General features: G+C 31.2%; 1 protein-coding gene across 1 annotated transcript in view; it reads left to right on the top strand.

Annotated features, from left to right (window-relative positions):
• The window catches only part of LOC145335200 (uncharacterized), a 133,950-nt gene that overhangs the window by 90,888 nt on the left and 15,835 nt on the right, over positions 1–27,227 (top strand). The window contains exons 13-15 of the mRNA XM_080180933.1: positions 7,677–7,862; positions 8,081–8,197; positions 12,846–12,957. Of these exons, the coding sequence (XP_080037059.1) occupies positions 7,677–7,862; positions 8,081–8,197; positions 12,846–12,957 (415 nt within the window). The remainder of the gene's footprint in view (positions 1–7,676; positions 7,863–8,080; positions 8,198–12,845; positions 12,958–27,227) is intronic.

Raw genomic sequence — 27,227 nt, 5'->3', positions numbered from 1 at the left:
AAAATTTGATGCAGATTTCAAATCTACTCCCTACATTAAAATTCCGGAAAACTTATATCCCTTACCCAGTAACCCTTGCAAATGTCTACTAATGTGAAATTCCAAAATCGACCCACCCTATTGATTTTTCAATAATATTTTGTAACAATTTACAGTTCTTAATTTAATTGATATTTATAAATTTTGAATGTTACTGCTTTTTTTCTAACAATGAAAAGCAAAAAATACCCCGAAGGATTTTTATGATAATTGGTTTTTAATTGTTTATTTTTTGTCATTATAAAGATTTTTTTGATTATTCGTTATTATTAGCGGATTTTTAATAATTTAAGAACTTCATTTCCGTAAAATTCAATATTATTTATTTATCGCATCGTATTATAAACAGCTTTCCACGGGTATTAAAATAAAAAATATAAGATTAATAATAAACAAAATAGAAAATATGGTTGTTTTAATAATCTTAAACCTTTCTTTCCCCAATATAAAGCTATCAAAGTCAGAATTTAGCCAATAAGTTTTGAGCAGAGAAACATTAACATATCTCCATTGTCCTATCTGGGTATCCTTTCTCTTTTTTTCTTGGGTCAAGAAAGTTAATAGATTTTCGTATGAATATTGATAGAATTTTTTCCTCCAAAAATGCAGGGATTGAGGGCACAATGGGGTGTTTATTACACTAGTCCCCAAAGTTTATAATAACAGTTTCTTATTCGTTGGCTAGACTTTTTTGGCGACTTGGTTGCTTAATTAAGTTGAGTATTTAAACATTTCAACCACTAATTTTATGCTACAGAAGGGGTAATTTTGTATATCATCATTAGGGATGTACATCAGTTTCCTTCCCTGTTAAAATCTGAATAAATTTTAACTTGTCCGTTTTTTTGAAATATTTAATTATAATATTTAAAGAAAATTTACATATTTAATAATGATAATTTTTACAAATTTTCGTTATAACATTTTTCCTCTTGAAATTTTTAAATTTTCGTTGGACTTTGAGCCATACTGAAAAATGTCAACAAAGCAAAAACAGATTCAATACTATTTTTACTTTTGTGACCATAACGGTTTATTGATAAGCATATGTCGAGACGGACGTACAAACTAAGCCTAATGGTAGAGTAGCTGTGCTACGAAAAATAGTTTAAACAGGTGGAAACTTAATTTCATTTGTTATGGTTTTTATAATGTGGTTTTTTAACAGGGTTAGTACAATGGACGACAGATTTATCCAATATATTTCCATTAACACCCATTTACCCACCCACCCTTGGACGTCGGATTGGTTGTAAAACTTTGGGTACTAGTGTTATTTGCGGTCCCATGTTACCCCCCATTCGATCTATGTATTTGGCAGACTTTATTTTTCTTCTCAAAAAACGGCGGCAGACTGTTCCAAAAATACAGTGGCATTGTTGTGCGGAAGCGGCTGAAAATGGCTGCTGCGACTGCTTTGTAATGTGGGAATGTAAATAATTATAATGAGTGTTTATTCACTTCCACATATTATCACTTCTGTAGTGTTTTTTTTAATTTAAAATAGACACAATAGCAAATATAGTAGATTTTGAGTTTAATGATGAGAATGCTGATGTGATAATATGCGGTTCTGGTGTAAATAATTGAGTGATACATTTGCGGAAGGCAAAGCACATCGATTACAGGGGCTCTCCTCATGGTAGTTTGTAACAGGGGGGGGGGGAGGGGGGTGATGGTTGTGTTTACAAAGGGGTTTTCTAATTTGGTCATTTCCGTTATATGTGTTCACCTATTATACAACAGTCCAACTTAAATATTGTAATACATAAAGGTTAGAAAATTAAAAGGATTTTTCTAATATAGCAATGGATTTTTCAAGGGCGAAGCGCGCAAAAAAATATTTACACCCCTTTAAACCAATATCGTAGGGAATATAGAAAGTGTAATACAGAAAACAAAAGGGATATTAGGGGGATAGATACACCCTTCAAATCAACATACCTAAAAGTAAAAAAGGGGGACCCCTCGCCCCTAAAAAAAATACACTTTACGTTTATGTAACATAGCCTTTTATAGGATCTAATCATACTTCCATAACCATTTTTTTTTGTAAAATTAGCATATCATTTTTTTTTCTCGGCTGCAAATAAAGATAGGCGTTTGAAAACTATTATTTTTTTTTCTACAGCTAATTTCATTTGTTCGACAACAAAAAAAAATAATTATTAAAGACTTTTATTTTCCTAACCCTAATACAAATTTCCATATGATCTTGTGGTTTACAATGGCCGATTAAACTCACCTTCCGTTTTGTTCCAAAATGACAGAAAACTTTCGAAGGAACAAATGATCAATAAATTCATCTTCCCCTTAAACGCTATAGGTATAATTCTACCTTTGGTAGCTTCTACTTTAAAGGGAAAAAGAAAGTAGTTTAGTTATAAGATTCCAGCAGCTTATCATCTAGTGGCCTCTAGGGGCACTTGAGAGAAGGAAGAAGGTTCGTCATTCCTACACTTTCCATTTTAATTTTGAAAAGAAAAAGAAAATAATTATGGGTGGGGTAATTTCTTTTTAGATGGTGAAGATACCCTCCTCCAAAATAGTTATAAACTTTCCCTAAACTAAGTCGTTCAAGCAGTCAGTGAGATATTTAGCTACAGACACACATACCCATACAAACATACAGACATTCTGTTATATGGATTATATCAAGTTTAAGAAAAACTATTTTACCCCTAACTTTCCACTTTTCTAAAGTAAAAAATATACTTCTTTTTCGATTATATCTTGTTATTATACAGAAAATTTATTATGGGGGAAGAATAATTTATCATTCATTATCCTATACCTTTCACCGAAAACTTTTTTTTTGGGTAATTAATGTATCCTCCATTGTCTTATCCCTGTATCCAGGTTTTTATAACCCTACTTTAACTGTGACCTTGTTGTCCATTGAAGCGAAACCAACAAAAAAAATATATAAGTAAAGTTAAAACAAAGAAAACAAGGACAAATATGTCCATAAGTATCTCAGCAATGGCAAAATTATTGATAATATAAAACTTTTAGCTATAAAATTACACCCCCTACCACATACATATATTGTTAGTTACTTTAGAAATAAAATTATAGTGTGGGGATCTTTGTCTGGTCGTTTCTTTAATTGGGTGGTTGACTACCTCCCCCCATAAACATCTACATAAAAAAAACCAGTGGCCTTCTTAGCGATTCATCAGGGGTGATATGACTTTAAAAAGGGGAAGGCGGACCTTCCCACTTTCGATTTCAAGGGGGATTCCGACATCCTCCTTTTGTACATTAATGAAACGCCCCATATAAATATTGAAGCTTCCCTGTAAAAAAAGAATTAAAATATTAGCGAGTTTTTAATGAAATTAATAAGTGGGGATCTTATTCAAAAGTAGCACAAAATCTCTTGTTAATTATGCCGAAAACAAGGATGAAACATCCTTAAGTAGCAAATCACAAAAACATCGTGGATTGACAAACTAAATTGTAGAGCAGTTGTTTATTGTTTATAAAGAGAACAATAAGTATATGATAAATAATAGAATATCACAAAAACACTTTTCATATATATGTAAATGTGTTTTGTAACATGACCGACAGTCTAACGGACACAGCAAGTTTTTGACTAGATGATTTTTGGTGTGAGGTATCTTTACAAAAGAACATTAGTCTATCTTCAATAGCGGCCGAGAAAATTGCTTTTCTCCTATAGCAGTATGGACGGACAAATTGATTATAGAGTAGGTTTGTTACTAAAAAAGAACGGTATTAAGATAATAAATAGGCCATCTGCCCAATTTTTTATGCTAATTTTTTTATCATTTTTAATTTATGTTTTTTAGTAGCAAAACTACTCTATCAGCCAGTTGTGTCGGTTTGTTAGTTTACATTTTTTTACCCCTTCTGTAGATTAAAATTATCGGTTGAAAAGTATGGACGGTACTTGTTATCAACCATGAAAATCTTGAGCCAATGTGGTAATAAAACTTTGGGTACCAGAGTAATTTACAGTCCAATGTCCCCTTTTTCCATGCTTTTTAACATTTTTGTTCAAGAAGATTTGCTGATATTAGTCATTTTCGTTCTTTTTAATATTTAACTGACAGTAAGATAATTTACATACTGTTTTTTATTAATATGTTAATTAACGAGATTTTATTATAAACTATTCAGATCATTGTTAGTTTTTGACTGGCGTAAAACTTTTTTTCCCTCAGAATGGTAATTACATTAATCAACATCCTTTCCTTCCCCTGATTTTAACAATAAAAAACATATATATTATATATATATATTAGGTGGAGAAGAAAGATTAATTTATTGTCCATTGTCCTAACCCTGTATGCTATTATTTTGTAATTATTTGCTCAAACCACACTTCCCTAATGTTTTGAGCTATTTGCCAATAGAATCATAATATACATAGACTACGGACATAGACTATAGTTTAAGAGTATCTGCGCCACTTATTATTTTTTTTTGTTTTTAATAGTGAAGCTTCTCTATAATTCAAAAAGTCTATACATTCTGAAATGGTATAAAAGATAGATGTCTGAAATTTATTGTGTTGATTCCGCTCTAAAACTAACTCTTTCCTTTCGTCCGTCTAATGGTCTTTAAATTTGACTTTAAAAGATTGAAATATGAAGTTGATGACAATAGCATTCCTTTGATAGCTTATAAAGTATTTGGGGATGTAAGGGAGGTAGATTAATTTCACTCACTCTATACATTGTAATCTAATTTTTATATATTTTAGCAAACTAGTTAACTTCTTATAATCATAATTTTAGTGTTTTTACAAAGACTTGTAACGTTTAAATTTAGCTAATACTAGTTAATGATACCCTATCTCGATTTTTGTTGTTGAATGCTTACTACTTTATTAGCGGCTGCGACCTAGGAACTATAAATCCGACGGGAATGGGAAACCAGAAAAAAATGTTCTAAAACCATCCAAATACCTTAACTTATCAACTTAAATGCCTAAAACCAATTTATGTGAAGCTTCCATGAAATGGAGAACTCGATCAGTTCAGTAGTATAGAAAATTTAAGCTTAGGACAAAAAAGATTATGATATAATAGGGTGCCATATTTTACGCTATTTATACGATCTCAAGTGGTATATTAGTAAAAACATAAAAAATGATCATGTTTTTATAAAACCTTGGATATCCCGTAATTATTAAAGTGTCCTTTCCCTACCACTAAAAGCTAATAGAATAAGGGATAAGCCAATGGCTGATAAATTGATGTACATCCCCGATGATAATACACAAAGTTACCCCTTCTGTAGATTAAAATTAGTGGTTGAAACGTTTGAACACTTAATTTAATAAACCAATTAATAAAAATTAAATTAAAGTCTGACACTCTACAAGAGTCAATGTTCGTTTGTCCTCTTTATTTCAAAGATTCGTTTTTTTGGATGTTGTTTAGCTAAAAATTTGTAAGAATATATAAACATATCATTAAATTTCAATTTTGTCAAAATAAAATGGGGGAAGGCCTTGTTGTTAAATTCAGGAAGGGAAAGACCACTGAAAAATAAAAAATCTATAATCCTTAAGTCCTCCCAGCTATCCATAGCAGAATATCTGTGTTTCTATCAATTTGCATTTTAGTGAAGATGAATTTGTCATCTATTGCCCCATCCCTGTGGTATGGTTATATTCCTTGAAAATAGGCTAATGGCTTTTGGTTTGGCATGTTTTCCCATCTCCACTAAAATATAGAATTAAAACTTTATTTTTTATCTTCATTCCAAAGCAATAAGATCTAGGGTTCTCAAATTATGATTTACAAAATTACCTCATCCGTGGATTAAAATCAATGGTAGAAAAGTTTGGACACTGCTAGTTTGTACAAGCTTAGTTTTTAAGCCAACGTATAAGAGAACGTTTTTTATTGTTTTTGTATGTATGTGTAATTTGCCCCATACATTTCAAACTTTTTATGATGATTCCTGTAACAGTTGGGTAAAATTCATAAAGTATCCCACTGAAAACTAATATAGTATGATATCTTAGGCAAAGCATTTATATAATCAAGTCTTAAAATGCCTATATCCGAAATATCAATCCTGTATTAAAAAAAATAGTACAGATTTGCATGGAATTTCTGTTTAGACTTCTAGATATTTGAATATTGAATGCATTGTTTCTTGATTTTTGTCATTTTTTTTTTGAAGTTCGCTTTCTTGAACGTTCTCACTTTTGTTCCAATTGAAAATAAGGCAAAACAAGTATGTCAACATCCATAAAAGTAAAGCTTTTATCATCAGACCGTAGACAAACGAATATTTACAAACATAGAGATGTTTTGTTTCTAATATTGTACCGTGTTGTCCTAATAATCATTATTCTAAGATTCAGATGCTTAGGATCCTTTTTATCATACAAAAATTGTTTTTAAAAAGTGAAAATCAGCATATTTTAAATGGATGATAATAGAGATGCTCCGCTTTTTAAAATGTATCTTAACAGTTAGAGGGATCATCATTGAAAGTTTGAAATTGATATGGCAAGTCTAACTTCCCTAAATCTGTAATAAGAGCTATCCGTTGCAGCCGGACATACGGAATTCCCCTAATTATAGAAAATCTTCGCATTTAAAAAGTGTTAGAATCAATTTGTGAAGAATGGGAAGCGAAAGAATTTCAAATTAGAAATTAATTCAAATAGAATGATCCAATATCAATTCTAGAATTGCTTCATTTTTTTGCAGTCCTCTATGTGCAAGGGATTTGGAATCAAAGAAAAAACTTTAAAAAAACAAGGGGGGGGGCAACTTTTGGAACTTTTTTTTTGAATTTTTATTGGTTGGTTCATTAAGTTGAATGTCCAAACGTGTCAACCACTAATTGTGATATATACAATGGGCAATTTTGTGTATTCTATCATTGGACATATACATCAATTTATTGGCCATTGTCTTATCCCTTTAGATGCCTGGTAAATAACCTTAATATTACGTTCTTAAACAATATATATGGTCAAGCAATCGTTAAAAAAGACATGCATAAATACAGTGAGGAAGGATCCTAAGCTTTAAGGAGCATGTTTAACGTGTTAATTATAAGTGTATGTAAAATTTGTGTAAATGTTAAACTCTAATGTTTATCATAAAAACGTGGAAACCTTACAATAATTTCACAAAATTGTCTCCATTTATTTACAATTTTTATATAAAATGTAATATTTTATGACCTTTGATTTGCCATAAAAAAATAAAAATATTACTATATGAAAAAAAAGACAGAAACCCCCTTGTAGAGTAGTTTCATTACATTCTAAATTTTAATTCTAATGTTTAAAACTAATTAAGGAAAACCTAAAATGGTAGCTTAATTTGTTTTGAAAATTATAATGTTAAGATGCCAAAAATGATCTAATCTATCTATGTATTTACTTAAAATCAATACAAAATTTTCATCCATCCTTTAAACTATTTATTTATTAATAAAATCAACTGTTCTACTTTTATTTTTAAATCTTTAACTATTTATATAATATATTCACCAACCAATTTATCAATCTATCTATATGTACATCGTTTTTTTCTATCATATCTAATCATGTTCTATTAATCTATCTATCTATCAATCATATCTAACAATTTATCTACCTTTATATAAATCCTAATCTCTTCTCTTTTTAGGAGCGTGCGGATGAGTCCTATTACGAGTCCCTGTTCTCCTTGCAGCGTCGCCACCAGCACCTGGTCCCCCAGGTCATTGTCACTAATCAAACAGCTGATCGCGAAGTTTTGGCGCGAAAATCAGCTGATCGGGATAATTTGGCGCCAAAATCGCCGCGCGGTCATCCGGATGGAGCCACCACAAGGAATGGATATTTCAATTATGATTGAATAATTAAGGGAAATGACTATGGAATTTAAATTAATCTTCCTGCATAAAAAGGAATTATTTGTCTTTTTTAGCGCTAACATATTCTTTAGAAAATATTAGTTTCTATGCGATGGTCCTTTGAAAGTTGGACCTAATTTAACTTCCATTGACCTATTAGACTTTCATTTATATTTTAAGTATCCGCCAAATTAGGGCTCCCGCCGGGCGCAGCAGCCGCTACAATCCCGACGGCGGCGCTTTATCCGCCTCCAGCGGTGTGTGGACAAACAGTATAGAGTCAGAGGAGATACAACATGAGAATATCATTGAGGAAATTATAGAAATAACTAGTTTTATAGTAGCTGCGCTAATATTATTGATATTTGGATAAATTGGAAATATTGAAAGCTGTTTGATTTATGGCACGTTGGTTTTCGGTGGTTAGGTTTCATAAACTTGGTCTGTTAGTTTAGAAAGATCTCTTAAATGGTGTAAAGTCAATAATTTGAGATATGAAATAATCATATTGTTGAAAAAAAATTCCAGGGAGGTAGGAGACATTGGGCTGTTTATTATACTTGTCCCCGGTGTTTTAATATTCGGTGGCTTGGCATTGCAACTTTTATTGCATTATAATTGGTTGTTTTATCAAAACGTCCCAACCAATTGTGATTTATAAAAAGATTAATATTGTGCATCATCATTTGGGAATGGAGATGTACATCAATTTTTTGGCATTTGTCTTATTCCTTGAGATCCATGTGAAATTTTAAATAATTTAAAACTAGAATAGCTTACTTTTAGATAATTTATTCATATTGAAAGCCACAACAAAAATGTTGAAAATTGAAATACTTCCAAATAAAGCATAATAAGGGGGCATAAACCCAGGGATCTTAAGGGAATAAGACAATGGACGATAAATTGATGTACATCCCCAATGATGATACACAAAATTACCCCTTCTTAAGATGAGAATTAGTGGTCGAAACGTTTAAATACCTAACTTAATAAACCAACCAGTCATAATTTACTAACGTCAACAAATAAGAAAACGTTATTATAAAACTAGTGTAAAAACAGCCCATAGTCCCCTCTAGTTCTGCATTCTCTTAGCATTGAATTATCATGTATTGATAAATTCATGCTAATGACTTATGACACAGTTTACTTGCTAAATCCAAGTATAAAGGGATAAAACAATAGAAGATATATTATCCTCCCCCCCCCCATATTATCATAAACAAAAGATGTCCTTTGTCATTTGGGAAAGTTAGGAGAACAGCAATTTGTTTTTCATTGGCCATCCCCTGGCCCTCCCCCCTCCCAACCATTTTAAGTCACCAAAGGTAAATTCTGAATTATTTATTTCATAAATAAAAATGGGGCTGAAGATTAAATAATTGGAAATAAATATTAATATGTCCTCCCCTTTTCAAATATTTTTTTTCAGGTAGACAAACGAACATCCTATAACTGTTGGTATTCATTATTATTTTAATCTATTTCATATTGAAATGAATTCAGAGATAAAGTATCAAAGTAGATTATATTTTCTATATTTCTTTATTCCTCTTTTTTCTTTCTACTTTTTTCAGTCTTACAAATATATTTTTCTTTTCTTCTCACAATTTATTACTTCTTAACTGTACGTCTTTACACTTTTAAAATGATTTCTTTATCAAATATTTTCTATGTCCAATCTATAAAAGAATATTTAATCAATGGAAAGGTTTGATCAAAACTTTCGAGTCATTTACATTTCATCAGGGATACAGGGATACAGGGATAAGACAATGGATAATTTATTTAGCTTCTAATGCGAATGTGCTAAATTATGCTTTCTATAGTTTTGAAATATTTTGGGAAAAAGAATGTGTTGTAGATTAGTTGTCTTTGTCCTCTCTCTACCTGTACATTATTATTTTTTATTATCAGAGGATGTTGACTTTGGGTTGGAAAAGGTGGTCGTCCCCTCCCCCCTTAAAAAAATGAATACTTTTATTTCCTTTCTTAAAATTCCCTTATTCTTATGTGTAAATTCTGCTTTTGGTAGTTGGTAAATAAATATGTCTATTTCTCCTACCGACTATTAAAAATTGCGTTTTCGCCCTTAAACTAAATCTATAGTCTGTAAATTTGAAAGTGTTCTACCACTTCCACATATTGCCTTGATCTAGGAAGGGAATTGACATTGAACTGTAAATTATACTGTATTATATTTTAATATGCAGAATTGATAATTTAATTTATTTATAGACACCATAAGCAAAAGGAGAAGGGTTATTTTGTGCTTTAGTGATAATCTGGAGTTCAGATGAAAGATTTGGCGATAGTGATGGAACTCAAAATTTGGAACTGAAAACCTCTGTTTCATTCAGTGAAGGGATACAGGGATAAGTTAATGAAGGATGAATTTAAATTTTTTATCTTGCAAACATCTATGCTTAGCATGGAAGGTTAAAAATGATAACTAGAGTATGCTATTGTTCAAAAAGAACCAATATATTGTATTTAATACCTTTTAATGTTAAGGCAAAATAGTAGTTTTTTTTTAGGTGTTTTATCACTGTCCTTCTATTTGTATTTGGGAGAGGGGGAGATTAATTTATCTTCTAGTGACCTATCTTTACTTTTAAGTTAAGATTGGTTTTTGTATTATACAGGGAGAGAGGGGACAATATACTGTAAATTATACTTGAACCCAAAGTTTTATAACCATGTTATCTTATTCGTTGGCTCGAAAACTTTTTGTATTTGAATTTTGTTTGGTTGGTTTCAAACTAGAAAAGACAAATATATCTTAAAAATAATTTAATTTACAGAGGGAGGGTTTGTATATAATTTTATCTTTCATTGTCTTATCTCTTAAGATTCCTGATATAATGGTCTATTTCTCTTTCCCTATTTAGTTCCATTGATTAATTATGTAAGAATAGTAAGGACAATTAAAATATGCACCTACTGTGGTACATTTCATTAACAAGTACCTTTGCCTCTAGCCTTTAGGGGCTCATTAGATCTCTCTTTTCTTCTGTCAAATTGTTTAAAACCAAGGGTTCTATAGGGATAAGACAATGGCCGATAAATTGATATATATCCCTAATTGTGATACACAAAATTACCCCTTCTGTAGATCAAAGATAGTGGTCAAAACGTTTATATACTCAACTTAATGATCAAACCAATCAAAATTCCCTAAGTTGTTAACCCAACGTATAAGAAAACATTATTATAAAACTTTGGGAACTAGCGTAATAAACAGCCCATTGCACCTCTTTCTGATAAAACCTGCGATTAACGTATTCTAAATTTTAAGATGATTTGTACATTTTTTTCTTACTGTTTTATCTTTCTTCCATTTTAATAACTTTTAGAAAAAGTTAAAATTTTGAAATAGCAATTTACTAAAGATGTATGATTAATTGTAATTATTTTGTCCAGTAAGATCCCCGAAACTGCTAGAAAGACCAGACTGCTATTTAAAGAACTTTTTAAAAACCTAACAGAATATCAAACTTAATATAGTTCTTAAAATAATTTATCAGCGATCTTAAGGGATAAACCAATTGACGATAATTGATGTACATCTCCAATTATGATATAAGTACCCTTTCTATAGATTAAAACTATTGGTGTAAAGGCTTAGGCACTGCTATTTTCATAAACCAATCAAATTTTAATAAGTATCCTAGTTTTTAAATCAGCGAATGAGATAACGTGAATTAACAAGGTAATTTTGCGGACATTTGTGAAATTGGCTCATTTGCAAAAATTTTCGCAAAATTGATAAAACACTTTTTTTATCTTAGCTTTCCCCCTTACTAAATATATAAAACCTAAATATCATGGTTTGAAATCTGATTTTTTTGGTTTGGATTCTTTGTAGGCTACAAGGATAGGTTAATAAAGAAGAAGAATTATGTGGAAAATCATTTTCTATATTGTCGACAATCACAACATGCTTTTGATGTTCTTTAGATTTGGATAATTTATAAAAAAAGTGACATGGCACCTAACAATTTAAATTTACTATTTTCCTGCATTTTTTTGATCAAACACTTGCTGTAATTGTCAAGAAGATTTCATAAGATATTCTGTAATTAGGGTAAAAATTCTTCCGGTGTAATTTTCCTGTCTCAAATGATAACAAAAAGTAGTAAGTTTAGTTTTCTTCAATTGGTATATCCCTGTCAGTGATAGTACCTATAGGCAATATTTAAAAGTCATATTAGCTTTCATACAACCAGGGACACGCAGGGATAGGACAATGAAAATAAATTAATACTTACCAAATTTCTTTTGTTTCAGGTTCTGCCTTTGGTAACTTACTATTTTAGAAGGGAGTGTAGTAGATTGATAAGAACTCCATTATCCTCTTCCTCTCTGAGTATAAGTGTAACTTTTTGGAAGTCATAACCAAGCACTTTTTGCGTTAAGCATGATTCTTAACTTATTTCCATAGGTTAGAACTGTCTTACACCATTACTTTACTAACATAACTAAACCAGTGACGTGCACAGAAATTCGCCAGAGGGAGGGTGGGGGGGGGGGTTGAAACTTGAAACTAGAAGGGTGTGAAAAAGGGAAAAGCAGGCCTATCCTATTTGAATTTGAAGGGATTGTATTGTTTTTTTTTTAACTGGTAAGGTTTCGTGATTATTGTTTAGATTTTAAGGTTGCGTGATTTTTTATAAATACAATTTTTTACATTTTCTATAAGAAAAACAATGATGACAAAATCCATGAGTAGCGAAGCACAATTCATATTTTTACAACCTAAAAAAGAATAAACGAACAGAGTAATGCTCCAGGGAGTAAGGAGCTGAACAATAGACTGTAAATTATGCTCTCATTTATGGCTTTTAAAACTTTGGGGTACTTTAATTAAATCTTGAAAACTTGAAAACCCATTAATTTTAATCTATTTATCGTACAAAATCAATTATTATTATTATTTATTTCTATGATGTAAATAGAAGCCTATTGAGCCAATACGACGATACTTTAGCGACGAGGTCCCCAAAGTTCTTCTCAAGAGGCCAAAGTCTTCCCTTAGTCTTGGCGTGGTATCAGATCTTTCAGAATCAGGTTAGATATGTTTTTTTTTATGTCTTGCTATCTTTCTATCTACCCATTTAATAAATATTTTTGATAAAAAAAGATTCTATAGTATTTCTTTATTTTCATAGTTGTCTTGGAATATCTATTTTTCTTTTGCTATCTTGTTGTTGATCGTCTCTTTCTCTCCCTTCTCTTTCTCTCTCTCTCTCTCTCTCTCTCTCTCTCTCTCTCTCTTTCTCTCTCTCTCTCTCTCTCTCTCTCTCTCTCTCTCTCTCTATCTTTCTCTTTTTTTCTATCTCTCTCCCTCTCTTTCTATCTCTCTCTCTCTCTTTTTCTTTCTCTCCTATCTCTCTCTATCTATCTATCTATTTATCTATCTATTTTTCTCTCTCCCTTTTCCCTCTCTCCCCTTTCTCTCTCTTCTTTTCCCTCTCTCCCCTTTCTCTCTCTTCTTTTCTCTCTCTCCCTTTTCTATCTCTCCATTTTCCCTTTCTCCATTTTTCTCCCTCTGTTCTTTTTACTCGCTCTTTCTCCATCTATATATGGTTCATTATTATCTATTTTACTGTATAAAATTTATTGTTATTTTTCGCTGCTTATGGACATTGATATCTTAATTAGATTCTAATTTTAAAAAATATCTTTTTTTTTGCCCAGCAATTAAAAAGTACTCTAGACCGTGACAAAAAATAGATTAGAACTTGACAAATTAATTATTTTGAATATATTTTTTAACAAAGTCTTTTTAAAACCTAAGGGGGAAGATAATATTTATATAATTGATTTAGAGCACTTTCTTCTCCTAAGCATTTTATGAATGCCCTTTAAAGGAGGGATATCTTCACCAAATATCAGCAACCCATAAAATTAAATATCCCCTATAGCGTTGCGGACACACTGACAAACTGAATTTTAGAGTAGTTTCGCCACTAAAAATTAATGTTATTATCAACTGGTAGAAAAGTAGTTTGCAAAATAGTTTTTCCTCAGATGAAATGCAGGGATTTATAGGGATAAGACAATGGCCGATAAAATGATGTAGATTCCCAGTGATAAAACACAAAATTACTCCTTCTTTACATTAAAGTTAGTGGTTAAAACGTTTGAATACACAACTTTTGGAATCAACCAATCAAAATAGTCCCCAAAGTTGTTAAGCCAACAAATAAGAAAAGGTTATTATAAAACTTTGGGACTAGTTTAAGAAACTGTCCATTATTCTTCCTTCTTAATTTTTATCGCATCTGAAGGTTTGTAAATTTAGGTGTGAAGAATGGATTGTAGATTTATTTAACCGCTAAAGTCATCTCTCTCCATGACGTTTCTTTCTATCTGACATCTAAATTTGCTAATGATATAGCAGTGTTTTGCCAATGTAATGGAAGTGATTTTTTGAACGTATAAATGGATATATATTATATAGGTGTTAATAGAAAGATATTTAGATAGCAGGAGAAATAGATATAGATATAATTGTTTATACAGATAATACAAAGTAGAATGATGTCTGTCCGTCCGTCTGTCTGTTTGTCTGTCCGTCTGTCCTTCCCTTAATATCTCGGTAACCACTGACCCGATCGGATTCTTCTCTTCAGGGAATATACCTACTGGTCCTGTGGTGGTTTTAGGCTATTTTCTTGGGGAATGCAACCCCCCCAACCCCCCCCCCCCTTTTTTTAGGGGCGAAGCCGCTAGTATTGTATATATTAACAGATAGGTAGATTGGTTAATAGATATTTAGATCGGTTCGAAAGATCATAAAAAGTTAAAAAGATAGGAAGATAAATGGTTACAGAGTTAGATGAACATTTTTATAGCTAGATAGATAAAAATTCCGACAAAAAAGAAATTCTGGATAATGGAAAGAAAACAAAGTAGCAGGTTTCGTTTTATTTTCACAGTAGCTTTTATCCTATTACTAGCCCATGCGGGGCAATCATTAATTTACCTAAACTAACTTAAAATAACGTATAAAAAGTTACTGTGAAAATGTGACGAAACCCTCTACTTCATTCTCTTTCTATGGTCCGAAATTCTTATCAAGACAGATAGATAAAAAGACAGACATAAAGATAGAAATCTAGTATTGTTAGTAATGATAAAGTAGCACAAATTTTGGGGTCACCCGTAGTTTTCACCTATCCACATTACTTGCCAAAAAAGTGTGCATGCATTAAATGACTAAATTACGTAGATTTCTTCTTGCCGTTTCATTTGAAGTTGCACAACTGCTCTATCAACTATATTTTGCACGTTCTTCTGTAAGTCACTGAAGTTAATTATATTTTTAAATTATTAATTGATAATAATATTAATTATATTTTATTTTTTATATAAGATAACTGGTTTAGATACAAAAACTACACTTATCTCTTTTCTATTTTGTTATAGTTTTCTATCGCTGTACTACGTTGGAGAATACTTGTCCTTGTTAAAACACTTGTCCTTCGTCTCTAGCCTATAGAGGAGGACGGGGACGGAGGACGGAGGACGGAGGATGGGGTCAGGAAAATAGCCTAAACCCCCCAAAATACATTTATAGAACATCTCTGACAAGTACAACCTATTCGGATCAGCAATTTCCGAGATATATAGCTTCATACAAGGAAAACCTTAAAACCTTATAATATGAAATTTTAATACATGTAATTCACGCAACCTTATAAAATTTAATATTCACGCAACTTCATCATTCATTAGTATTTCTTCTATAAAAGTAAAAGATATCTTTGTGTCTGTTTGTATGCGTGCATTTTCATATTCGCTTCTGCACGCCTCTGTGTGTTTGGAAGGATCTCGATAACCGCTGAGAAATAGGTTTGTAATTTTAATTTAATCGTCATTTTCCTCTCCCTCCCTTTAAAAAAAATTCTGGGAGGTAGGGGACATTAGCCTTTAAATTACACTGCTACCCAAAGTTTTATAAACACATTCTCGCATGCTTTGACTGAAAAACTTTAGGAACTTTTATTAAATTTTGATTGGTTTGTTCAAACTAGCTGTGTAAAGATTTTCTCAGCAATAATCTTTATTAAGGGGTAAATTTGTTATTCTAAATTGGTAGCGTACTCCAAATTTATCGTCTATTGTCTTATCCCTTAAGATTCCTGCTTTTAAAAGATATCTGTCAAATATTAAGAGAAAGAATTGATTGTAGATTGGCCTAAGTCAATTTGTTATATTTATTGCGTATAACGATTTAATTTATATTTAATTACTCTATTTCGATATTAAATTACAAATTAATTTATATTTATGTTTAAATTTGTGGTGTGAAAACATTTCCGCATAATAATCCAGGGATCTGCAGAGATAAGACATTGGCTTTTAAATTAATGTACAATGATGACACCAATTACAATTACTGGTTGAAACGTTTAAACACTTAACTAAATGAATCAACCAATCAAAATATAATAAAGTCCCCAAAATTGTTAAAATTTGGATAACGAATAAGAATTTATCATATAATTGTACATTTTATATCCGCGGAAAGCTGTTTAAAATACGATGCGAGATACAACTTTTCTTATCTTAGTTTTAATTTAAAGTAGTAAGGTTGCTTAACCTTAAGATTTGATAAACTACTAAACTGATTGAGTTTTCCTTTGTAGAGAAGCATCACATAGGTCACGGGATGGTTTCAGGCTATCTTACTTTATATTAAATCCTTGAGATGGTTTACGCTAATTTTCTGCCGTTTCACTTTGCTTAAAATGAACAGCCCATAGTTGCGAGTGGCGGTATCATTGTATCATACTTTAAGGTCCATGGTTATTTTTTTTGTATTTTCTATTGTGTCTTTTACAAATGCGGCTGTGAAAGCGCACCTCAATTTCAATTGAAAAGCTGGCGTAATATGCCAGAAAGGAAGGATATTTTATAGGAAGAAAAATTATTTTGATCTCATTTTCGTTTGTTCGTTTTAAAGATATGTATTTCATAAAGAAAAGACATATACATACAGAATTACATATTATAGTACGAGACTTTTATTTACATCAACATAGCTTGGTAGCTAGAAATTTATCAGAAAAAAAGTAATCACTGTGTTATTAAAAAATCAAGAAAATCAGAAAAAAAAATTAGTTTCTTGCCCTGCATTTTGTAACAGTTTGAAGGAAAATTGGATTAGGAGAATTGTATGGGCATGCAGGTTGTTTTTATTCCAATTTGAAATACAGTATTCTTTGCTTAATTTGAGTGATTTGTCTTTTGCGGCTAAATTAAATGAGATTGGATAGTTGAGTATATACATTTAAGTAGACATCATCATAATACATATTAAATAGGTAAAAGCTTTCTTTTAGAAAAATAAATTGAGGTTGCCTATTATTATACTTAATATCTAAAAAGACAGCTGTGATTTCTTTGCACGCTAGGCACTTTCAGGGAAAGCACTTAAGGGATAAAAATGGACAATTAATTGATGTATATATAAATGATGATAACAAAATTACCTCTTCTGTAGATTTAAATTATTAGTTGAAATAATTGGACACTGCTAGTTCAAACCTTTCAAGATATAATTAAGTTTTAATCCAACAAATGAGAAAACGCGTTTATTTACAGTCTAATCCCCTCCCCCCATTCCCCCCATGGCAAAGGGAATATTTCATTACAAAACCACATAAAATTGTTATTAAGCCGCCCATATGGCCAAACATCTTAATAAACATATTGTCCAAATATCAGATATAGAGATTGATATTCAGCAGTTTAGCAGCAAAATATTGTTAACATTTCTGTATTACTAATATGAAAACAATAAGTTTTGTCTCAATAATGATTATTTTTGACTGCCAGAAAAGTAAAAAAAAATCTTAGAATGACCAAAAATCAAAAGGAAAAATTAACTAGAAATACAACCCAATCGATCCAGCGGTTTACTTTTAGTCAGACAGAAGGACGGGCAGACATCGGCTCTTATTTTGAATAATATACTTCCCTCTTCTTGTGTGTGTGTGTGTGTGTGTGTGTGTGTGTGTGTGGGTGTGTATTTAAGGGAATTATATATTTGCTGATTAGCTTGCTGATTACGATATAATATGGTGCTGTTCAAAAACAGCCAAACTTCTTTTGTGTTTATTAAAATGATAATGTTATTCAGTGTTATTTCAGTCATGAACACTTGTAATAATGCCGTTAAGTTGACATAAACAATTCAAATTATTATATTTTAAAATCATAATATCGAACACGCTAATTTGTAATTGTTGCTACTAGTTTCTAGAGCCTCTAGAGGAGGGCGATGGAATTCGGGAAAATAGCCTAAATCCACCCTAAGACAATTATAAACACCAGCAAATTTTGAGATCTAAATATTCAGACAAAAAATACTTTATGAAAAGGATTTGACATTAAAATTTGAAGTAAAAGGAAAACTTTATTTTTATATTATATTTACAGTAAAAACTTCAAAGCAAAGGTCATGCTATCAAATGGTTTTAAATGTCTAATGACTTTATACATGGAAGGGATAAAGTAATAGGACAAAAAAAAATTATCACACCTTAACCCCTTTTGATATTCTTATATAAACGTATCAGGGTGTTTGTGAGTCTGTCTGTCTGCTTGTACCTAAGGATCTTGCTAAACACTACACTGATATGGTTCTCCTTTATACAGTGTAACTTATCATAGGTCCTTGGAAAGTTTATAGCTATTTTGGGAACCACCACCCTCCTAAGAAAAATTGCTCCTATAAAAAAATATCCTCCCCCTTACCCCCAGTCGTTATTTTGTAAATATGGGGAAGAACAGTGTTGTATATTAAAAATAATAAAAATATTGCATAAACGCTTACATATAGAAGGGAATTGTTTTTGCACATTAATGTAGATAAGGGGCAGAAATAGAGAATCACAATAAAGAATATTTGGCCTCCAAGTTTTTCATTAGTAAATATGGTCATTGTTGAGACAATTTTTTTTATTTACAAAAGCATTATGCCTTCATATATATTTTTCATCAATAATTTATATCTCCAAAAGGGGTAATTTTGTATAGCATAATTGAGAAGCACAAAATAATTTTCGTCAAATCTCCAATCTCTGAGAGTTTGGCCAGATGTCCATTTTCAAGAAATGATTGAGTTGCTAATCCTTTTTACTTTGTGTAGGGGGGGGGGGGTTGATTTTCTTATCAAACATTCCCTGAAAATAGCATAGAACCATCGATAACCAGAAGGAACAGGGAGGGAGGGAACTTTGGGCTTTAAAATTAGGCTAGTCCCCTAAATTTTAAAAACGTTTGCTTATTAGTTCGCTTTACATTTTTGGGGGGACTTTTATTGAATTTTGATTGGTTGATTCATTAATTCAAGTATCCAAAGGTTTCAACCACTAATTGTTATCCACAAAAGGGGTAATTTTATATTTCATTATTGGGGCTGTACATCTATTTATCGGCCATTGTCTTATCCCTTTTGTATTAGGAACCTTTCTTTAAATGCAAGGGTCAAATGATCCTGCCTTAACCGTTTATGAGATCTTTAGCAAATATCAACTCAACAAAAATAAACATTTGAATAGATAGACAAAAAGAAAGACAAATAGAAAAATTCAAAGATAAACATATGGATAAATAGATTGACTAATAGATAGACATAAAGATAAACATATAAATAGATTGTTTTTAGCGAAGCTATTGTAGAATTTGGGTAGGTTCGTCAGTTCCACCCTCCACTTACATTTTTGTTTAAAAAGAAAAAAATATTTTTAGAGGGGTTTTTGTTTTCTAGGGGAGATTTATCTTGGGAGTGTAATAGTACTTTGCCTCAAAATAGTTCAAAACCGTCCTTGAACCTATGAGAAGCTCGTATGTAAAGGAGAACCATGTCAGTCTAGAGGTTTCACTACACACATACAAACAGACATCCAGTTACTTTTATATAAGAATAATGTTATCTGATATTGCTGCACTACATATGAACATGATTGTTCTTATAAATTGTTTGTCCAAATGTGCCCTTTCAATATTAGCAAATAAACTGCAGATTTATGTAGTCAACTTCATGGATTTAGAGATAGGACAATGGTCGATAAATTAATCTTCCCCCTAATCTTTATTTAGGTAATATATCTTTGGAAGGTAGTTTATGTTATGTAAGGGAAGTAAATTAATTTATGTTTCCTTGTACTTTTCCTCCCTGATAATTCTAATAATTTTAAGATAAAACTTTCCTGCAAAAATTATTATTTTTTATTTTAAGAACTTTGTTTTATTATACGTAAATTACCCCCTTTATTCTATTTATGTTCCAGCCCCGAGGGGCTTTTCTAACCCTTACCTAACCTAACTCTAAACCTTACAACTATTAAAAATAATAATTTTCAAAAATGTTAAATAATAGGGGTTAAACAATAACACTGGCTATTGTAGGGATGTTTACAGAAAATATTTTTGATAGCAGAAAGTTTTTCTTCAATTGCATTATCCCTTCCTATGCCTTAACCTTTTCTCTCTTTGTTTTTTCCTCCTTATCTTATTTTAAATCTGTTTTTCAGACGGGAAAATATGTCATCATTATTTAGCATACATGTTACAACAAGGATAACAACATCCATGTGTACTTTTCCACAAAGATACTGTCGAACACTCCCACTCCCCATCCAAGTTTTTAATGAATTGAAAAATATGGATTATTTTTTTTTCTTTGCTCATCCCCTGAGGGGTCCTTTTCCTTGCAGGGCGTATACCACCCGTGACCTGAACTTGCGGAATACCTAACTTAACCTAAAGTAATAGATAAACAACCAAGTGGAAAACTAACCTCCCTATTTTTATTTCTTATAGTTACCTAAAGTTGAAGAGTAACTGCGTTCTTAAAAATAGGCCTACTTACTTAACTCTTAATTTTATCTACTTATCTTTTCAAATTATGTTTTCAGACTTGAAAGTTTGTAATTTAACATATATATGTCAACAAGGATGACAACATCCATAAGTAGCGAAGCTAAAAAATTATGACTGTATATCAGGAAAAAAATACTATAAAGCAGTGTCATATAATAAATATTAACATTGGTAAAATAGGGAAATCATCACACCTTTAAAATCACGCAACCTTATAATCATGAAAACTAGGAATCGATCTAGCACCGCAATTAATAGACAAGTCTTAATGAAACTTGACGGAAATATGTAGAACATGAGCATACTCAATCCCTGATAATTTTAACCGTCAATCCTGAATAGGAATTGAGAAAACCATGAAAACGTAAAAAATCTAGGAATCGATCTAGCACCCCAATTAATAAAAAAAAATATTAATAAAACTTAGTGAAAATGTGTAGAATATAAAATTGATTAATCCCTGAAAATTTCAGCCCTTTATCTTGGAAAGGAGTTGAGAAAATCACGAAAACGTAAACATCTAGGAATCGATCTTGCACCCCAAATAACAAATAGACGGACAAAACAATGGATATAATAGATGGGCATATATAGAGGAAATCTTCACTAAAAATTTCAGCTGTCTATCTTAAATAGGAGCCGAGAAAATTACGTTTCCCACAATTCATTAATTACGGACAGACGGACGGACATTGTAAATTATAGAGTAGCTTCGCTACTAATAAGGATAACAACATGCATAAAAAGTGGAGCTTCTAAATTGTAAACAATTTACTAGATTGATTAATAAAATATCAATCACGATTAATAGCAGTTAAACAGAAAAATATACATCTAAAGTGTGTTACCTTTTTTTATGTTTTATTATTATTTGGCCACAACTTGGCCAAAAATGCTCACAAATCGGACCTTTTTGGACCGAAGATACTCAAATGGTTCCTTTACAAGCCCAATCAATCAGTTTTAAGATATCTTTAAATTTCAAGGAAAATTTATGAAAATACTAAAAATAGGCAAATTTGGGTGTTACCTTTTATATGCACAGATATAAAAAAATCAACAGAAAAAATACTTATTTTTGCTTTTCTCTCATTTTTAAAATTTGATTCTGTTAAATTGGATATTCTTGAAGGGATTTATGCATAGATTATACTGAAACATAACATTGGGTAGAAATTAATGTATTTCAAAGAAAGATAATTTTGAAAATAAGAAATTTGACCTCTATCACTTCTGAGGACAGCTGCCAACCTCCAGTTGACAGGATTGTGTTAAATACTTGTTAGCAATAATGATTAGCCCAAAAAATAAAACAAAAAGTCTTTAATATGATAAAAAAAAATGATAATCTAAATCCTAATTTTGGGGATGATGATCTTAAAGATGATCTTGCTGTTGGTGATGATGACCCAGATAGTATTAAAATACATTTGCATCATGACAACTTATCTATTAAACTATGGTCTGATTTTTGTATTTGTAGCATTCTCCAATCAAGAGAAATCCCAAAACATACAATCATGGTTTTTAAATTCTCCAATTTATAAGGTAAATACAGTAGTTTTTAAAAGATGGTTATATTTCTTGTTGCAACTTTTAATTGGAGGCTGCTACGAATACAAAAATTGGACCGTAGTTCAATTGATGAGTTGCCATAACGCTCATATACTTGGATACCATCTGGGTCATCAAGTAAGAGCGTCTTTTAGATCATCATCCCCAAAATTAAGATTTAGATTATCATTTTTTGTTTTACTTTTTGGGCTAAGTATTATTGCTAACAAGTATTTAACTACATCCTGTCAACTGGAGGTTGGCAGCTGTCCTCTGAAGTGATATAGTTCGAATTTCATATTTTCCAAATTTTCTTTCTTTGAAATACATTAATTTCTACCCAATGTTATGTTTCAGTATAATCTATGCATAAAACCCTTCAAGAATAGCCCATTTAACAGAATCAAACTTTAAAAATGAGAGAAAAGCAAAAATAAGTATTTTTTCTGTTGATTTTATTGTATCTGTGCATATAAAAGGTAACACCCAAATTTGCCTTTTTTTGGTATTTTCATCAATTTTCCTTGAAATTTAAAGATATCTTAAAACTGATTGATTGGGCTTGTAAAGGAACCATTTGAGTATCTTCGGTCCAAAAAGGTCCGATTTGTGAGCATTTTTGACCTAGTTGTGGCCAAATGATAATAAAACATAATAAAAGGTAACACACTTTATAGCAAAGTAGAACGATGTTTGTTTGTCTCTTTGTTTGTCTGTCTGTTTGTAGCGATGGATCTCGCTAACTGCTGAACCGATCGGGTTCTCCTTTACAGGGTAGCTTCTCATAGGTCCCGGGAAGGTTTATAACTATTTTCTTGGGGGGTTGGACACCCCAAACCCCCCCAAAAATTGAAAAATACCCCCCCCCCCCAAAAAAAAAAAATTTTTTTTTTTTTAAAACTAAAATTAAAATAGTGGGGTCAACTACCTCCCCCCCCCCAAAAAAAAATACGAAGCCGCTAGTATAGTAAATTTTAAAGCAGCAGGGTTGTAGATTATTATCATGTATTCACAGCGACAACAATTAAACAAAATTTAAAGGAATAAGATAAAGAAAAGATTTTATGCAAAAATTATAACGTATTTAAACGAGTTATGTTATGTGTTCGGATATAAGGACGTATTGACTTACGTGTGAGTGGGGGGGGGGGAGGTTACAAATGCACATAAAATTATCTTCCCCATACTTAGATTGTCCTATCCTGCGATAAGTTACACAAAGACACGTGGACAGACAAACAAACATCCAACTACTTATATAATTTGTAAGAGAAATAGATAAATTAAGATATACATTAACAAAATAAACATTATTATAACTAAAAGGGTTTTATCTTAAATAAGGGAATTATGTTACTAATTAGATTAAATAAAGATGATTATACAACAAGGATGAAAACAAGCATTAGTCGCGAAGCACAAGAAAGAATTCGATTTTCAGCAGGAAAAGTGATGTTTGTGGGCAGTTTTATATTTGTAATAAAAGTAGAAAGAGAAAGAAGGACCTAAAAAAGCCTTTGGTAGCAAGACTTACAGACGAAGTAAGTTATATTATGAATGCTCGTTGGGAAGAAAAAACAATTGTATATCCCGAATAGCAGCTGAGAAAATTGCATTTCCCCCATAGAGTTCCTGACAATGAACTAAATAATAATAGATTGTTAAATAAACATTTTAATACATTGTGTATTTATAACATAAAAATCGGCCATATAAAGTCGGCTATTTGGGTGCTAATGATATTGTTTAAATTTTCTTTCATTGTGCTTTCCCTCTCTCCTTTAAATCTGCAGTTAAAATTTGCAGGCAGGTTAAATTCCAGGTCAAACCTGGATTTTTCAGTGTGTATTCACTTCCGCATATTATCAGATAGGCAAACAAAACAGAATAGCAAATAAACAAGAAAGGCTGTGTAATGGTTAGATATAAGTAATAGTTTTAAAAGCTATTGATCCATCCTAACACAAGGCCGGTTACTTTATCCATATAAAAGTAAAGAGAAGAGAATATATTGTGCTGTTGTAATCAGCGTTGCGGAGCTGTTTGATTTTGATGCGGCTCCGGCTCCGACCTAAAATCAAGAAAAACTCGACTTATTTTTCCCCCCCCCGTCTATTTTTGAGTTTTGAAGGTTTTAAAAGTTCAATTTTTGATAAAAATGGACTTAAAAAAGTTAAAAAGGGCATTTGCACATGACAAAACAGAGTTACCAAATTATAATTTATAAAAAATCTTTTTATTTAACTAGTCCGGAGCCGGAGCCGTTTTTTAACGAAAATTACGGCTCCTGCTCCAGCTCCGGCAAAATATGGCGGCTCCCGGCTCCGGCTCTGCAACACTGGTTGTAATAATATGCAGTTCTGATGATTTGATAATGTTATACTCATGCGGAATTGAACGCACACCATGGACTTTTACCTGGAATTTTTATTGTCCTGTTGTCTTGCATTAATTTCGGGTGTTTAATTTTGTCTATTTTTAGCAAGCAAGGACAATCATTATCCTATCCCTGTATTCTTGGGGATATGTCCTTGAGAGATTATTTTACTGCTTAGACATACAAAATATAAAAAGGATTAACGACGATTTCCTATAAAGTTTATTTTTTTTGTAAAACTGCTTAAAAATTAACATAAACATGTTTAGTGCCTTATTGTCCTAGAAATCAAATTTTAATAATAAAATTAGTTGGATAATAATTCTTCTACTAACATGATTGTATAGTGGCTACGCTTTCTAGATAATACCTTCTTATTACTACAAGAATCTACATATATGGTTTCAAAATGATATGACTATTCTAACAAGCCTAAATGTGTGCTACCCTCTAAGATCCTAAGGACAAAATAAAATGCAAACAGCGTTGAATCAATATTTAAGATTAGGTTAGGTAAACTAGGGTAAAGGAGAACCCCGTATGGTTAGAAAAAGAATAGAAAGCAGAGGGGTCCAATTTCTTATATGCAGATTTTGCTGGATTAACATATATTTAATAATAATAATAAAGTGTTCTCATACATTAACATGCTAAGACATTAGCGCCTGCCATTTTTCTGTAAGGGGATGGGTTAAAATACGGTCATAAATGCCTCATAAAGTTGTTCTACAGTCCTTCTGCTTCTACAGTGGGAGCGTGGCAATAGAAACAGTATAGGGGTAATGCCCTGGCCTTAATACAGGTGTATCTCATCAAAATTAGTTACAGGAGTTACAGTCAAATTGTTGATAGTTTGTGATAGCCTCCAGTGTCTAAAAGAATTGATCTATCCTTTGAAAATAGCTTAAAACCTTCCTCACATTTTTTGTGTTAGATTGTATAGAATACATTTAGTTTTAATTTACAATTCATAAAAATTTATTTTCATAAAATAAACTTAAATAAACAAGGATTAATAGTAATAAAATCCTTAATTTGCGCAGCTTATTAAATTTTTAAAGCAACCAATAATAATTAGTACAGGGATCTAAAGGGATAAGACAATGGCCGATAAATCGATGTACATCCCCAACGATGATACACAAAAATACCTCTTTTGTAGATTAAAATTAGTGGTTGAACACTGAAATAACCAATCAATCAAAAGTCTCCAAAGTTGTTAAGAAACCGTTATTATAAAATTAGGGGACTAGTGTATTAAACAGCTCATTGCCCCTCTCTCTCTCTATGTAATTAAAAGTGATCTTAAAGATCTTTAAAAAAAAATATACACGAACATACAAACATCTTATTATTTTAGATTAATTATTACTAATTGTATAATGAAACGTAATAATATTAGTAGTAATAATCCTATATATAAAAGTATTTTTAGAAAAAAAACCTCTTGATTACTTAGGACAAAGCTACTCTTAAATACTGCTATGCCCATAGAGGCATTTGTTTTAATTTTAGTTTGAAAAGTTAAAATCTTTAAAAATTGAGTTGTTTTAAGTGGCGATTTCTCTTGGGAGGGAAAAGGTACTCGCCTCCCCTTCCCGTTTTATCCGTTGTACACTGTTTCAAAAATCTGCTTTATTTATTTTATGAAGTTTAAGCCATTTTACTACAATTTTAATTAGCAAAAATTTGGAGATTAAATAGTATCTTTCGTTGCAACATCCATCCATGAAATATTAATTAATCCTTTCTCTAATAATAATATTTGATGCTTATAGGATCTTTTGAGAAAATTAATCGGAAGTGACAGATATGTGATTTTTACAATAATTACCTCACAGAATTCAAAAAGTAAGGTGTCAAATTAAAGATCTTACTATTTTTGTTCATAATGGCCATTTTCTTTCTTTTTTTTTGTTGCATTTTAGTACCTTAAACAGTTAGGGAGTTGAATCCATTTTTATAGAAGCAGAAATATAATCTATGATTATGATTTGGACCCTCTAAAACTGTAATCTACCCTTCCACTTTCCCCTCTCTTGGTGAAGATATCTTCAACGCCGATATGATTTTTTAAATATAAGATTCCACTTTTGTCTCTCTTGTTAAAGATATCTTCACCAAGAGAGGCAAAAGTGGAATCTTAGATTTCAAAAATCGTATCGGCGTTGAAGATATCTTCACCAAGAGAGGTGAAAGTGGAATCTTACATTTCAAAAATCGTATCGGCGTTGAAGATATCTTCACCAAGAGAGGGGAAAGTAGAATCTTACATTTCAAAAATCGTATCGGCGTTGAAGATATCTTCACCAAGAGAGGGGAAAGTGGAAAGGTAGATTACAGTTTTAGAGTGTCCAAACCATAATCATAGATTATATTTCTGCTTCTATAAAAATGGATTCAACTCCCTAACTGTTAAAATCGACTTAATTTAAAAAAAAACTTAAATTACTTTAAAAATAAGAGGTCTACAAAAAAAACCGATTGCATATCTGAATTATATGGAAAA

Source organism: Acartia tonsa, chromosome 13 (assembly GCF_053477335.1).
Source record: "Acartia tonsa isolate MP-2025a chromosome 13, ASM5347733v1, whole genome shotgun sequence".
Taxonomy (NCBI): domain Eukaryota; kingdom Metazoa; phylum Arthropoda; class Copepoda; order Calanoida; family Acartiidae; genus Acartia; species Acartia tonsa.
Note: the sequence above shows the minus strand (reverse complement) of the source record. Positions and strands in the feature narration are given on the sequence as shown.